At 38.6% G+C, this 16,919-nt stretch overlaps 2 protein-coding genes across 2 annotated transcripts in view; both read left to right on the forward strand.

Moving 5' to 3' along the window:
* Positions 1–16,919, forward strand: part of LOC125829084 (uncharacterized) — a 1,125,066-nt gene that overhangs the window by 226,349 nt on the left and 881,798 nt on the right. The gene's annotated exons all lie outside the window — the stretch shown is intronic.
* On the forward strand, positions 7,836–8,711 carry LOC125829028 (uncharacterized). The gene is made up of 2 exons (XM_049508308.1): positions 7,836–8,184; positions 8,482–8,711. The coding sequence occupies exons 1-2, from the start codon at positions 7,836–7,838 to the stop codon at positions 8,709–8,711; spliced, it is 579 nt and encodes a 192-aa protein (XP_049364265.1).

Below are 16,919 nucleotides of genomic sequence, written 5' to 3' on the forward strand. Positions count from 1 at the left end.
ATCATTAAACAATAGAGTGAACTCTCACGCTGATGCAATCAAGCTAGATGAAGGCCAGTTGAGCCAACTTTCAGCACAATTGGAACCAAAAATAATGGGGGACGATGAGATCATACACAAAACAACTTTGGTGGAGGATGGTGATAGAGATGTGGCTGTGGTTACTCATAGTGGGAAGGTCGCGATAAGTGCTATGAAGGGTAATGATGAAGCACAAGCTCATCAAGAAGACAAATGTATTGAGGAAGAATAGATATTCATCGAACAAAGCGTTGCTAAAGAGTTACACATAGATGCAGGAAAAAGCACCCTAATCCCAAAATTGGTGCAACCTCTCCCCAAAATACCTCCTTCGTTTCCCCAACATCTCAAGAAGAAAAACGAGGATGAGACATTCAAGAAGTTCTTATCAGTGTTCAAGACATTATCGATTAATCTCCCTCTAGTGGAGGCATTGTTGGAGATGTTGGGTTATGCCAAGTTTATGAAAGAGTTAGTCACAAAGAAAAGAAGCTTGGACTTCAAAACAATTGAAGTCTCTCATAGTTGTAGTGCAATTATGAATAATGAGATGATAAAAAAGAAAGAAGATCCTGGAGCCTTCACCATTCCTTGCACTATCGGTACGCTTCAATTTGCCAAGGCCCTATGTGATTTGGGAGCAAGTATAAATCTAATGCCATATGCAATCTATAAACAACTTGAGTTGGGTGAACCGAAATCCACAACAATGAGGCTTTTGAAGGAAGACCGATTGATCAAGCACCCCGTGGGCATACTCTATGATATCTTTGTAAAGGTTGACCGATTCATCTTTCCGACGAATTTTGTCATTCTTGAATGCGAGATTGATGCTGAAATTCCCATTATTTTGGGAAGACCATTCTTATAAACTAGGAGAGTGTTTGTGGATGTTGAAAGTTGAGAATTGAAGTTTCGGGTGAACGAAGATGAAGTCACCTTTAATGTATGTAAATCAATGAAGCACCCAAGCGATATTCACGTGGTTTCGACCATTGATGTAATTGATGAAGCAGTGGCTAGTGTGAGCCATTTCATGTGTATGAGTGAACCACTTGAGGCTGAACTTGCAAACTGTGATGAGTCTGAAGCCCAAGGTTAGGATCAGGTAGTAGCTTCCCTTCAGGTTTGAGGGTAAATTCAAAGACTCCAGTAAAGTTGGATATTAATCTAAAAAATTGTTGACATTGTGGGCATTCCACCTGGCATTTGCACTCGCAAAATTCAACTTGATAGCGAATGTAAACCGAGTGTTGAGAATCAAAAGAGATTGAACCCAACAATTCAAGAGGTGGTGAAAAGGAGACAATTAAGTGGTTGGATGCAGGTATGATATACCCTATTGCAGATAGCAAGTGGGTGAGTCCGGTACAATCTGTACCGAAAAGGGAGGCATCACGGTAGTCCCAAATAAAAGGTGGGAGCTTGTGTCTATGACACCGGTAATCGGATGGTGAGTATGCATGGATTACCAGAAATTAAACTCGTGGACCGAAAAATATCACTTTCCCATGCCTTTTATGGATCAAATGCTGGATCGACTTTCAAAAAGAGGATGGTATTGCTTTTTAGATGGGTACTTCGGATATAATCAAATCTTAATTGCTTCTGAACACCAAGATAAGACCACTTTCACTGGTCCATATGGAACTTTTGCTTTAAAAAGGATATCGTTTAGGTTGTGTAACCCTCCAGAAACATTTCAACGTTGCATGCTATCTATTGTCGTTGATATGGTAGAAGATTCGACTGAAGTCTTTATGGATGACTTCTCAGTTGTGGGTGATACTTTTGAAGAATGTATGGCACACTTGGGGCAGGTTCTTCAAATATGCTTGGAGACAAATTTGGTCTTGAATTGGGAGAAATGCCACTTCATGGTTGAGGAAGGTATAGTCCTTGGTCATAAAGTTTCACAAAAAGAGCTAGAAGTTGATAAAGCAAAGATCGAAGTAATTGAGAAGCTACCACATTAGGTGTCGTGTTGGGGAAAAAATGCAACAACCTATTCCACCCCATTTACTACACAAACAAGAATCTAAATGGTGCTCAACGTAACTATACAGTTACAAAGTAAGAATTACTTGCGGTGATATATGCATTTGAGATATTTCAGGCTTACTTGTTAGGCACCAAAGCGGTTGTTCATAGAGATCACGTTGCTCTGCGTTATTTGATGGTCAAGAAAGATGCAAAGCCAAGATTGATAAGGTGGGTGCTATTGTAGCAAGAATTTTATTTGAAGGCAAGGTCAGAAGAGGTCGAGAAAATTAGGTGGCTGACCATCTATCAAGGTTGGAAGGCAAAAAGAATGATAAGTTGGAGGTAGATATAAATGATGCCTTTCCCGATGAACAGGTATTCACGGTAACTCTACAACTAACTCCTTGGTATGCTGATTTTGCTAATTATGTAGTATGTAGATTGGTACTGGAATAGCTAAACTTCTATCAACAAAAGAGGTTCTTTTTCGATGTCAAGAAATACATTTGGGATGAACTGTACTTATTCAGAGAGTGTGCAGACCATATCATTAGGAGATGTGTGCCCGAAGAGGAATTCAATGATATTCTCCATGCCTGTCATACTTCACCGATTGGTGGTCATCATAGCGGAGTGCATAGAGCTGCTAAAATTCTTCAAAGTGGTTACTACTAGCCATCTCTTTACAAAGATGCTCATGAGTTTGTTAATAAATGCATACAATGGTGAAAATAAGGTAGAGTGTCTAGAAAACATGAGCTGCCTCTCAAACCTATTTTGGAAGTTGAGTTATTTGATATTTGGGGTATAGATTTCATGGGTCCATTTGTGAGTTCGTTTAGTAATAAATACATTTTGGTGGCAGAAGATTATGTTTCTATATTGGTCGAAGTTGTAGCACTACCAAACAATGAAGGGAAAAGTGTTGTTCAGTTCTTAAAATGCTACATCTTTGCTAGGTTCAGCACCCCTCAGGATATTATTAGTGATGGTGGATCCCATTTTCGCAACAAGCTTTTTGCTTATGCATTGAGCAAATATGGGGTGCGACATAAAGTAGCAACGCCATATCATCCTCAAACGAGTGTCCAAGTGAAAGTTTCAAATCGGGAGATCAAAAGTATCTTGGCGAAGACTGTAAATGCAAATAGGACTGATTGGTGTCGCAAGCTGGATGATGATCTATGGGGATATCGCACTGCCTACAAGACACCAATTGGTATGTCTCCGTATCAGCTAGTTTTTGGGAAATCTTGCCATCTATGAGTTGAACTGGAACACAAACATTATGGGCATTAAAGGCTGTGAATCTTGACTGGGCCAAGACTTCAAGAGGAAGAGTAGATCAACTAAATGAGTTGAATGAATTCAGGTTTAGGGCATATGAAATTTTAGCCTTCTACAAAGAAAAAATGAAGAAGTGGCATGATTCTAAAATCCTTAGGAGGGAATTTCAAGTTGGAGATTGGGTGTTGCTATATAATTATCGACTGAGACTCTTTGTGGTAAAGCTCAAATCAAAATGGTCTGGCCCATTTAGAGTAACGCATGTGTTCACAAATGGAGCCATCAAATTCAAAGGCAAAAAGGGCCCTGTCTTCAAGGTGAATGGGCAATACTTGAAGTTGTATTTTGGAGAATGCCATGAAATTTCTGTGATTGAAGTGGTGTATCAGGAAAATGCTTGAAAGAATTTCCATGTCGTGCCAAGACGTTAAATAAGACGCTTCTTGGGAGGAGACCCAAGTGTTAATTGTTTTGAATAATACGTGCTCAATGTGCAGGTATAGGTAATTTTGCGAGGCTAAGACCTGTTCGGTTGTATGCCGCGTAAGTTCGGTGATCACGTAGTTGATTTCCTTCCTGGCATCAACAATTGGCTGAGACACTAGGAACATTAGGCGGGATACATGCTCCACTAGGCGATTCGCCGATGTGATTGGGCTACCCGACATTCTCTGCCTTTTTGCACCAGTCCTGATAGCATGGAGTCTTGGATCTTTTAGCAAGGTCTCACATCCATTAGGTGATAGCTGATATGATTCGAGGAACTTGCTCTTTTCAGCCTTCCTACTCAAAAATGGAATGGTTGCATATTGGAAAATTAGGTGAACTCCAGCCACTTTGGCGATTCGCCAAATAGTTTGGCAAATGCAGCAACTTCACCAAATGGGTGCATAGTGAAGATTCCTTGTCTCCCTACTCTGTTTGTTTGAGTGCGAGTATTTTATCTTTATTTTTTCTTGTTAGTTCTCTACTCACATTAGGGAAAATGTTGGATGCTTTTGGTGAAGATGGTAGGAGTCTGATTGTTAAGTCTTTTATTCTCTCGAATGATATTTGAGTATAGGTTGTGATCAATACTGATGACTTGAATAGTGCTCGTAAATGAACAAAATTAATGCGCGGCTACAATGAGGCCAAATGAAGTTGCATAGACAATGTGTGGAATTTTTGCAACTCGTTGTGACTAGCCGGTTATCGAATGAAGTCTCTTGTGATGAACATTTCACACTAGCTAGAAAGTGTGGAGTCTCGTTTGATATTAGTGTGAATGTCTTATGTGAACATTATGTGTGATAACACCTAGAATTTGCCACGTTGGTCCTGTTGACTAAGTGATGCAAGCACCTGAAATGATCTTAGACAAAAATATTAAAAAGTGAAACAATCTGACAATATACCTCTTTTGTGGCAAACCTTGTGAGATGTGTGAACCTTGCTTGAACCCTCTTGAGCTTTATCCTTTTCTTGGAAGAAACTTGAGCAATTGTGATCCCTCTTTATCCGTTCACCCATAACTCTAATGAAGTGTGGTTGGTTTGAATAGCCAACTTAGGCCAAAAGCCTAAGTTGGGGGTGTGGGGAAAATAGTAAGTAAATCAAGAAGTGTGAAAAATTCCCCTTAGAACTATGCTTTTGAAAAAGATGGAACCTCTCCATACAAAAAGAGAGAGAAAAGATGAAAAGAAAAAGAATGAAAAATTTGTGAAATAAACAAGTTGAAATTGCAAAATAAATGGGGTATTGGGTTATCCATTTGAAAGTGAATAATGGGGTGAATTATGAGCATGATCAAAATGTGAAGAAAAGGAAGAAAGTGATGTTCAGACCACATATCATGAGTGTAGTAGCCACTAAGCCTAAATGACCATACCTTTACACTCAACCCAGTTACAAGCCTTGAAAAGATCATTGTGATCTTAAGTGAGATGAAATGAATGTTGATTGGAAAATAAGGGCAAACCTATGGGTGAAGTCATGCTGTGTTCATCTTTTTGAGTGTGAGAAATGTATGTCATTCCGGAACTATAAATTACTGAAGAACTTTGTGTGAGGAGGGAATCATATTTGTTGTGAGGGAATTTGATTACCTTTGTTGAGCTTGAGCTTATATTTGAAGAAAGTATTCTGAACTTGAGCATCTCTGATAATGGTGAGTCACAATTTGAATCTTTGAGTGCATAATTGATCATTGCATGAGTAAGTTAAGTCTTGTTGTGTGCATTCATGTCGAGTCTTATGCAACACCATATGAGACATCCTTTTTGAATTGTTGATCTTGAGTTTTACTTGAGGACAAGAAAAAGTTTAAGTTGGGGGTGTTGATAAGTCTGATATTTGGACTCATTTTGGGGTTTGTTGAGATAGATTTAGTGTCCTCAAATGCTTAATTTGTGCCATAAACTGATGTTGAATCCTTGATTTTCAGGTATATGGGTTGAGAAACAGAACAAGGACACTAATAGGCAAAAAAGAGCAAGCTGAAAAGGGGGACAAAAGCAAGCCTGAAGATCGCCAAAAGAACTCGGCGAATCATCGAGTCTCCCCTAGACCACCTTAGTTTACAGAACACTGAGCCTAAAATGGGAAAAACTTAGGCAAACTACATTCCTCATCGGCGAATCGCCAACTGCATTGGCGACGGAAGATTGTACCACCGAATGTTCTGATCAAGATCAAGATGAAATTTAATTGGCAAGCTAAAAGAGTAAAAGGCACATCACGAAAGTGATCAGTGATCCCAATCTAGATTGCCTAAAGTTATAGTGTCTGAATGAGGAAAATGTGAAGAAGAAAAGGGTGATGGACATGAACGATCGGTGCGTTGCCGACTGGTCGGTGAAGCCAACTTTCCTCGCCGATCAACCCTAAGACGGCTTATCTCATATATGTATAAATTGACTTTTTGGAAGGGAGAGAATGCATTCAGTTATTGTGGAACAAAATAGAGAGAACAAAAACATTATTCTTGTTGATTTTAGGGAATTTTGGCAAGAGATTTCAATTGGGTATTGTAATAGAAAATATATTATTCATCTTAAAACTTCGATTTTCAATACCTAGCTATGGAGCATGTATTAGGTACTGAATTTCTTTTTTTTTATGATGATTAGCTAAAACTCTAATCTTGGGGGTTTGATAATGTGATTAGTTGCTGAATTTGGCTTGATAGGTGTTAGTTATTACGAATGTTAGTGCTAATCCTAAGTGGGTCTGAATTATCGTTGTGGTTTAACTACTCTATTGCCTGATTATTTCAATATAATTTATTGGTTTATGCTTGATTGAGAAAGAAGTGTAAAGCTAAAGTGATAAGTTGGCACTCTTAGTTAGTGGGTCATGATGGATTTAGCTCAAGAGAGTGAATCCTAAGACTCATGCTATGTATTCAGCTCGACAGAGTAGATGTGGTGAGGATGTGGACTGGTCTTTATGTTTAAAGCATTGAGGTTTGAGAAAACTCATTTGAAACGAGGTAATTGGTCGAGAGAAAAGTATCTCACCTAAAGTTCATCATACCCGTGAAGAGTTAGCAGTTTTGGTTAGCAATTTGCACCCAATGAGTTAGATTTAGCAATTAGTTGGTCAATCCCCCAAGTACCTTTCTCCTGTTTGGTTGTTTCTAGTTACTTGTTGAGGTTGCTTTCTGATCTAAAAAACCTCACCCTCATATTGTTGTCATCTTTCAAATTTCATAAATAGTTTCCAAAAATCTCTAGCCCTTTAGCTTCAAAATCCACTGTTATAACCTCATATTTGAATTCAAAATATAACTACTCTATGTGGGATCAACCCCAACTCTTCTGTTTGGTTTATACTACTTAACGATCGTCTACACCTAGTATTGGATGAGGTGTAGTTGATACGTTAATTATTAACACTTATGTTTATGTTGTTTTTGCTAGCCATCATATTAAGTACTTGATTGTACTAACACATACTCTTGCCTACATTCTTATCAAATCTAGGTTCCAACGTTCCCGAGTTGCACACTTATGGCTAGGTTTCTAGAGGATTGTGAAGTGAAGCTTTGGTGAGTCCTCATTGCATTCTAGGATGGGATAATCCTATCTCTTTTATGTCTCTCTTTTATCTTGAGACTATTGTATGGGCTGCGTCCCAAGATTTCCATTTTCTTATGTTTAGATGGTTTGTGACAATATCATATTAGACTTCCGCTTGATTTTATAAAAGACTTCGATTGTATTGAAAGATTTAAATTCCTGCACCTTTTCTATTACTTTATGTTATGATATGCTAAGTGGTTTGTATGAGGCCTCTCGGGGTCGTATACGCCTTGTTGCATCTAGGGGGGTTCCATTAGGTCGCGACAAACTTGTTAATTAGAGCACAAGGTTTAGAATGGTTCTAGGATGTCTCAAACCACGTCTAGTATAGTCTTGTTCATAAATGTGAAGCGCACCACATTTGTAAATAGCATGCTATTAGATGTTTAGGAAATTCCACTTCTTCACTTCTTCAAGTCGTGCCATGGAGTTTAACTCTATAAGTGTTTCTCCTAATTCGTGCCCGATAGTTTTAAGGAAATGACTACTAGATGGGCTAATGCTAGAAGGTTGGGGGAAGGCAATATTGAGCAAGAGGTTCCTCCTCAAGCTCCGATTGACCCATTAAATGAGAATGTGACTAATGGGGAGTTTAGGTCGGCATTCCAAGTTTTTTCTCAAGCCGTGATGACACAAGCTAACAGAGAGGAGGTATCCCCTGTGAACCCAAGTGTGGGTACGACGGTAGCAAGAATTAGGGATTTCACAAAAATGAACCCTCCCAAATTTTATGGTTCCAAACTTGAGGAAGACCCTCAAGTGTTTATCGATGAAGTTTATAAGGTACTTTCTATCATGGATGTGACTTTGGTAGAGAAGGCGGAACAAGGTGCTTAGAAACTCAAAGGGGTTACGCACATTTGATTTAATCAGTGGAAAGAAGCAAGGCAGGTGGAAGTGGGTCTGGTAGAATGTCAAAGGTTCAAAAGTGATTTTCTTGACATGTTGTTCCCTATAGAGATGAGAAAGGCCAAGTTACTTGAGTTCATCAACCTTAGGCATGTAAATATGATTGTAAGGGAATATGCTTTGAGGTTCACTTAACTATTCAAGTATGCTCCTTTCACTGTGGTGGATCGTAGGGCCAAGATGAGTAAGTTTGTGTCGGGAGTGTCTGACATTGTAGTCAAAGAATGTCGCACCACTATGCTTGTTCATGACATGTATATCTCTCGCCTTATGGTTCATTCCCAACAAATTGAGGAAGAAAAACTCAAGGAAAGTTCTAGGGAGGCAAAAAGTGCTAAAGTGGATGATGGCAACTTTGAACATTCTAGGTTCGGTGGACGAGGTCGTTCTAGATTACGGCAAAGGTACTCAGGGAAAATTTCTACAAATGCTCCTCCGAGGCCATGAAAGGAAATGGTGTCTAACCCTAAACCCCAAGGAGATGGAGGTAAATCTTTTGTGCTACCTGTGCTAAATGGGGGAGAAACCACGAAGGGAAGTGTCTATCATGCTCTAATGCTTGTTTTGGGTGTGGTAAAATGGATCATAAAATAATAGATTGTCCTTTGGTTGCTAAGAATGATGGAGATGGTCGTCGTACGACTCAGCCCTACTCTACATCCGGTCCGAGTGGTTCGGGTGGAAATACTCCTAAGCAAAACCATTTTTATGCTCTCCAAACTAAAGGTGATCAAGAGAGTTCCCCGGATGTTGTGACTTGTAAGTTAAAAGTCTTCCATATATATGTGTATGCTTTGCTTGATCTGGGTGCTACTTTGTCATTTGTGACTCCTTTTGTACCAAAAATGAGATAATGTAACACCCCATATTTGATCTAGGGCTAGGTATCCATTTTACAGAGATTTCAAGTGCCATCCACGGTGGCCAACTACGGCTCATGGGTTGGACCACAGACCATAGGTTGGTCCGTGGAGAGGACAACCCAAAAATCCTCCAGACAAGGTCCACAACTGGACCCACAGACCATAAGTGGGTCCACGGTCCATGGTCCATGGTCCAGGGGTTCGTAGGTCGGGTAAAATTCCCTGACAGAGAACCATGGTTTGCAGGATGGACCCCACGGTCCATAGGTGGGGATTCCGTGGGTGACAACTGACAATTAAACTGCACGGTGGTTGGATCTTTTCTGGTTTTAATTTAATTGAAGTGATGTCATTTTGTCTAAGTCTAAGAAACCTCTAAAAGTGATTTTAACCCCCCAAAATACCCCGATTAAGTCATTCCCTAAAAATACCAAAAGAATTCCCAAAACTCCTCTCAAATATTCTCTCTTAAGAAGTTGGAATAAGAAGAAGGAGATTGAAGCTAGGACAAGATAGAGCCTCCAATTTTCAAGATTGTGTGGGCATTGTGACTAAGGTATGATGGCTTTTCATTAATGGGATCCTTCTTCCCATAGAGTCCCCTAGAATTCCACAATTTGAAGAAGAATTTCCCCAATTCTAGTTAGGGTTTCTTCCATTGTTCAGGGTTATGATGAATGTTGATCCAATTGAGTGGATTATGATTGTGTATGATTGAATTGATAGAATTGAATGTATTTAGGATGAAATTACATGTACCCATTCTTATTCTATGATTTTAGGGTTGAATTGATATAGTGCGTTTGATGCCATGTGAGGGAAACTCTATGAGTTAGATATCTTCTTATAGGATTGATGAATTATAAATAGAATTGCTCCATATTGAAGCATATATGACGAATATAATGTTAATTTGTTGAGAGTAAAGCATAGATAGTGATCATGAGACGTAGTGCTTTGAGAGTAAAGCCTAGAATATGCATTGTTGATTGTAAATACTATGATGTGGAAGAGATACTTCCTATAATGAATTTGTCACGAGCCGAGTCTACACCACGGAAGCGACAGGCGTACTCGACCCCGAAGGGGTCTTATACAAGCCTATAGCATATTCATTGCATAAGATACTTAGAAATAGTGCGGAATTTAAAACATTTATTTTATAAATCCAACAATCGAAAACATTAAAAGCAAGCAGAAGTCTATCGTCTCACATGGCCATCTAAACAAAATACTTGAAACAAAATAGGATTATAGCCCTTTACAATCGAAGTCTTAACAAATGTCTATTACCTGAAAAGAAAGGAAACATCAACTACTTGTCCTCGATCTACGAGGACATACCACTTAGTCTTGGAGAATCTCAATTCCAAGCTTCAACTAGAGAGAATCACTCAAATGCCGGAACCTACACTTGTAGTAAAACATGAAAAAGAATGGGTTAGGACAATTAAGTACTAAGTATGATAGTCATGCAAAAACATGCTTAAAACGGACATTTTATTTGAAAGTCATGATATATGTCATTTTGAGAAAACCTTCATGAACATAAGCATATGAGGCATAATATTCACACATAACCAACATACAAGACATTTAACCACATTAGGACATAATCAACATATAAACCTTTACCTTCACCTTAGGCCTTTACCTTAAGTAACCCTCAAGCTATACTTTGTGCAATGTATGGATAGCGTTCCATACCACCATCCACACTAAAGTACCACCTTAAGGTCACCAATAGTGAACTTCCCATTCAACCTTACCATATTTACACGATACACATACATAAGAGACATAAACCTTACATAAGCCATATCATCACATAAGGACCATCACCTAAGACAACCCTAAGGTATACTTGTGCAATGTGCAAGTAACATCCCACACTTCTACTCACACTAGGTACTCATTTGAAATCACCGTAGGCAAGGCACATTCATATTCGTTAAGTCATGACAAGGAAGTAACTCATAATGCAATCCAAGTATAGCATGCATCATTACATTTAAGCTTATAAGTCAACATTCGCCATTAGCTTCATTAAGAACACCTTCATTCATTAGACATTAAGCCAACATTCGCATTAACATCATCATAAGAGTACATTCATTACACTTAAAATTATAAAGGAACACACCACAACCTCTCTCAAAGCATACTTGTGCAATGCATGGATGACATCCCATTCTACCACCCGCACTAAGTAGTGCATTCTTGAAAAGACATAGTTCATTAACATTCTTTGTGGGGGTAATCCTTAACCGACATAGACCATGTGAGCAATTCATGGAATCCTGGTGTCACCCTTACCGAATAAGGGATTCCTACTTGCCTAAGATAGGACCATTGTTTTTAGCTTAAGTGGATCCACTAGCTAGACCTATGTGGGAACATAGTTTATGGGATAGGGAGATTGCTACTAGATACCCCGCTTCAACTCACGGATGAGCATCCATCTCAAGAGATTGCCACTAGGTACCCCACCTCAACTCACAGATGAGCATCCATCTCAAGCCATATCCACTCGGTGCTTAGCATTATTCCCCACGGAGTAGTTAACATTCATTACCGTAGTTCATTATGGATAAGAGATTGTTACTAGATACCCCGCCTCAACTCCCGAATGAGCATCCATCTCAAACCCAACATTCACTAAAATGGGATATAAGGATTGTTACTAGATACCCCACCTCAATTCCCGGATGAGCATCCATCCCATCCCAACATTCATTCATTGGAGAACTCATAGATTCAAAGATGAGAACAACCTTTCAACTAAGAATCCCCATATTGTGAGAAACCCCTTTCACAACATGTCATTATCATTCATTAGAGTACAATTGAGAATAGCCTTTCAATTAATGCATTATCATTAACATAATCATAGAAAACTTCATTCATTCTTCATTCAAGAGTGTGTGTATGTGAGAATACCCTTTCACATATATCATCAGCATTCATAAAGGTTCATTGAGAGTATACTATCAACAATTACACAATTACATTCTGAAGATGATCATAACACTTTCATTGAGATCACACACATATACTTCACATAATAATCCTTCAAGAATTGCTTTTCAAGGCCATGAACCAATATAATCCATAAATCCAAACTACTACAATAGAATAGGAATTTGACATGATTCAATCACTTAATTCAATATAAACATCAACAATTCAACATACTTGCATAATCAATCAATTCCCAATCACTAATCACAATTTAGGAATTTGGGGGAAAACATGGGTTTTAGGAAAAAATCATATTAATTCATATTTAAATCCACAATTAATTCATAATTCAATGCAATAATGCCTTTGAAAGTCATTTGGAATTGAACCCATGCCATGATTGAAAACTAGGGTTTTGGGGTAACATTGGAGACTTGAAATTAACTTTGAAATTGGCTCCTTGAAAGAAACTAAGTCAAGGATGAATACTACCATACCTTTAATGGAAGAAAACCACAAAAATTCCTTGAAAAACCTGAATTTTTGACCTTGGAAGCTTGAAGTCTTGACCTCCAATGGAGGTTTCTAGAGAGAGAACTTTTGGAGGGGATGGGAGGTTTGTATTTTGGGTTTTGAAATAATGAAGTCTAAAATATGTTTTAATACTTTCAAAACACTTTAAATAACTTAAATAGCTAATTAAAACCGTCCCCCAACTAAACTAGACTTAATAGCAATTTACCAAAACACCCCCACATTGGCCGAGAATTGCAGCTTTTACGGTGGCCAACCACAGACCCCCACCCACAGACCGTGGGTGGGTACACGGACCATGTTTTCCTAGCATGGTTTGTGGATACAACTCAAAATTTTGGGGCTTGACCTATGGAGGCCATCCACGGGGCATGGATTGTCCTACGGGGTGTGGTCCCCTTTCGTAGGTCACCAAGTTTTAGGCAACTTTTCTTTTCTGGGGAAGCCTTGGGGTTGGGCTAAGGGTCCTCCTTAAGGACCCGTAGGGTGGTCCTTGGGGAGTCATAACTTGATGTTTAACCCCTAAAACCCTCAACCATAGCTTGAAACAACATTCTTTACACCCTCAAATCTCACACAAACTCAAACACACACATGTTAGTCTCTAGTTTCAGTTATTCATTTTACATGTCGTTAAAGATTTGATAAGCATGATTGAATGAATGGGAAATGTTTACTGACATGAATTATTCTAGGTTGAACGGATTTCTCACCTAAAATGAATCTACACAAAAATGCTTTATGAATGATGAGGCTAGAGACGATTACCCTTGACCTCCATATCAAATGATGTAATGTGATTCCCCTACTCCTTAGAATTGAACAAGAGGCGAGTCCCCACATTCTTACTATGATGAATGGACATGGGGGCGAGTACCCATGTGTAACGACCTGGAAAACAAGTAAGTAAAACTAGAGCCTAACGAGTTTGTTTTTGAGCTTGTTGTGGGGTTTGAGGTTGTAAAGTGATGTCCCGAGCTTAGGTTGAGGTATTTAGGGGTTAAACGTCAAGGTACGACCCCCCAAGGACTAACCAAGGGTCCTTGAGAGGGACCCTAGAGCCTAACCCCAAGACTGCCCCTAAGAGCAAAAAAGTTGTCAAAAATTTTGGGAGCTACAGATGGGACCTACGCCCTGTAGGTCCATCCACGCCCCTTGGATAGATTCTGTAGGTCAAGGCCAAAAATGTTGACCCTCAGACCCAAAACACGGACCTGCAGGATGGGGCATCACCCCACCTAGCGTACGTCACCACTGTGTTGCTATCCAATTCGGCCAAGTTGAGGGGCAACTTAGTAAATTCCTTTTTAGGTTAGTTAAGTTAGAGGACGGTTATTATTGATTAATTAAAGTATTTTAAGGCTATTAAAGGTATTAAAAATCATTTTCCAATTCATTATTTTCAAAACATTCTAAATTAGAAACCCACCTCTCCAAATATTCTCTCTCTAGAAACCACCATTGGAGAAGAAGGTTTCAAGCTTTCAAGATCAAGATCTCACCTTTCTCACTCCATTTTCATCAAATTTTTTCCCTAAAGGTATGGTATTCTTTATCTTTGTTTAAGTTTCATTCAAGGAGCCCTATCAAAAGATGATTTCAAGTTTTCAAAATCCCCCCAAAACCTAGAGTTTTCAATCTATGCATGGGTTCAATTTCAACATGTTTTCAAAGGTTTATATATGATGAATTATGAATGTAATGTTGAATTAATGATGAATTATGGTAAATTTATCATATGAACCCATGTTTTCCCCCAAAATCCTATGTTGTGAATTGCGAGTGAGAATTGATTGATCATGAAACTATGTTGAATTGCCTATGTTTATACTGAATTACTTATTGAATCATGTTAATTACCTTATCTAATGTAGTATTCTAGATGTTTGGGTTGAGATGATTTGTAAACCTTGGAGGAAAATTTCATGAAGGATCTATGTAGGATCATGATGTGAAGTATATGTGTGTGATCTCAATGAAAGTATTATGATCATGTATAGAGTATAATTGTGTTATTATTGAAAGCATATTCTCAATTAACACTCATGAATGATGATGATAGAATGTGAAGAGTTTCTATAATGTGATGTTACATCTGGAATTAGTAGGCTAAGGGCATCATGTTTTTGTATAAATGAAAGTAATGTGGATTGATGTATCTTGAATTGGTAGGCTTAAGGCATCCTTTTCTTCTATTGATGAATGTGGTCTTGATTGAAGTACCTTGAATTGGTAGGCTTAGACATCCTATTCTTGTGTAATCAATGTATTTTGACATGATGAAGATGAATCGACAGGCCTATGGCATTCCTTTCATAAATGAACTAATGTAATGACGACTCTTGAATCGATAGGACATCCCTTTCCTAATTAGTCAATGAAATAAGGTACCATGAATCGATAGGCTTATGACATTCCTTTCATGTGTATATTATTGTAATGATAAACCATGAATCAATAGGCTTATGGAATTCCTTTCATCAGGATTCAAGAGCTATCATAATAATGTACCATGAATCGAAAGGCTTATGGCATTCCTTTCATGTGTAATGATGTACCTTTGGTCGATAGGCCAATGGCATTACTCTCAAGTACAATAATGTAATGTGAATGAAATGATTTATGGGAATGGAGGCTCAGCACCGAGTTCCAACGTTAGGTTAGAGTTCCAATGAACATCATTCTTTCACATAACTATGTGACTGCATAGGGTATTAGCTAGTGGATCCACCTAAGCTAAAATTTTACCGGTCCTACCTTAGGAAAGTAGACCAACCCTTTACAGTATGGGATAGACACCATATTCTGTCACGACCCGAGAGCACCCCCTAGTCGTAACCGGCGTACTCGACCTCTCGGAGGTCTAATACAAGCCTCTTAGCATTCATTCATCGCATAAAACTAAAAAAAACCATAAGGAATTTAAAACTTTCTTTACCAAGAAAACATTTCATAAAAAAAAAATATATAGCAAGCGGAAGACTTTCTAGACTTTATACATGATGTCTCAAAACCATCTAATACTTTAGAGTACAAAATTCGGGACCAATCCCATACACAACTTAAACAATACTAAAAAGACATAAAAGCACATATGGGGTATTGTCCTCGAATATATGAGGACTCACCAAGTCTTCATCTTTAACACTTAGAAACCTATCAAATAGCCACGACATGTCATCATCTCCAAATCCCTACACTTTAGTCCAAAAAGGGAAAGAAAGGGGTTAACACAATTAAGTACTAAGTATGGAGACCATGCAAAAACATGCCAAAAAGGACATTTTCAAGGAAGTAAATGCTTTCATATCATTTGATAAAACCTTTCCTTTACAAGTATAAGAGACATAATACAAGTCAACATTAACATATAAGACCATAGCCAACCATACATATACTCAACATATGTCCATATACAACCCATGCTTAGCTTTAAAAGAACACATGTCATTTCATTACCATAGGACCTCTACCTAATATAAACTTAAGACACACTTGAATGAGACAAGAAGTGACCGCCCATACAACCTCTTCAAGCACACTTAAGTGTTCCCCAAGATTACCTTAGATAAGGACATTTCCTTTACAACATAACATCAATAGACCAACATTCTTTAAGAAACCATTTTGGAGACATTCAAGCACATAAGGGGACTTTCACATAATAGTCATTAGACTTAGGGAACTCACTTTAGTATCTTCAAAGCCTACTCGTGCCATGTGTAGATAGCATCCCATACTACTACCTACACGTTGTAGAACCTATCCAATAACTAGAGTGCACATCCCACATGATGGGAATAGGCATTAACCGACATAGACCATGCGAGCTAGACATGGAATCCGGTGTCATAAAACCCTACACCGTGGAAGGTGTTCTACTTGCCAAAGGTAGAACTAGTAAGCAACCCATGTAGGCACATGGTTTAGGGAATATCCAAAGATGTTCATTGTACTCTTGCCTCATACTCGGGAGAGCTACCATCTTAACCATATCCACTCGGTGCTTAGCCTTAGTTCCCATAAAGTAATTTCATTCACATGTATGTGCTAGAGAGGGCACCATCATTAGGTCTACCGACCCATAGCACATCTACCAAGAAGGGCACCACAAGGATCTACCGATCAAGGTTCATTAAGGATAGCTCATTAAATCCCCCTGGAAGGGTGCCTTAGGCCTACCGATTTTTCATTAAGGGTGCCTTAAGCCTACCGGTCCAAGGTTCATCATTTCACACATGAGAAGGGCTACCACCATTAGGTCTACCGATTTCATGGTTTTACATTTACTTATGAA

Source organism: Solanum verrucosum, unplaced genomic scaffold (genome assembly GCF_900185275.1).
Source record: "Solanum verrucosum unplaced genomic scaffold, falcon-dt-bn FXZP01000007.1, whole genome shotgun sequence".
NCBI classification, from domain to species: Eukaryota; Viridiplantae; Streptophyta; class Magnoliopsida; order Solanales; family Solanaceae; genus Solanum; species Solanum verrucosum.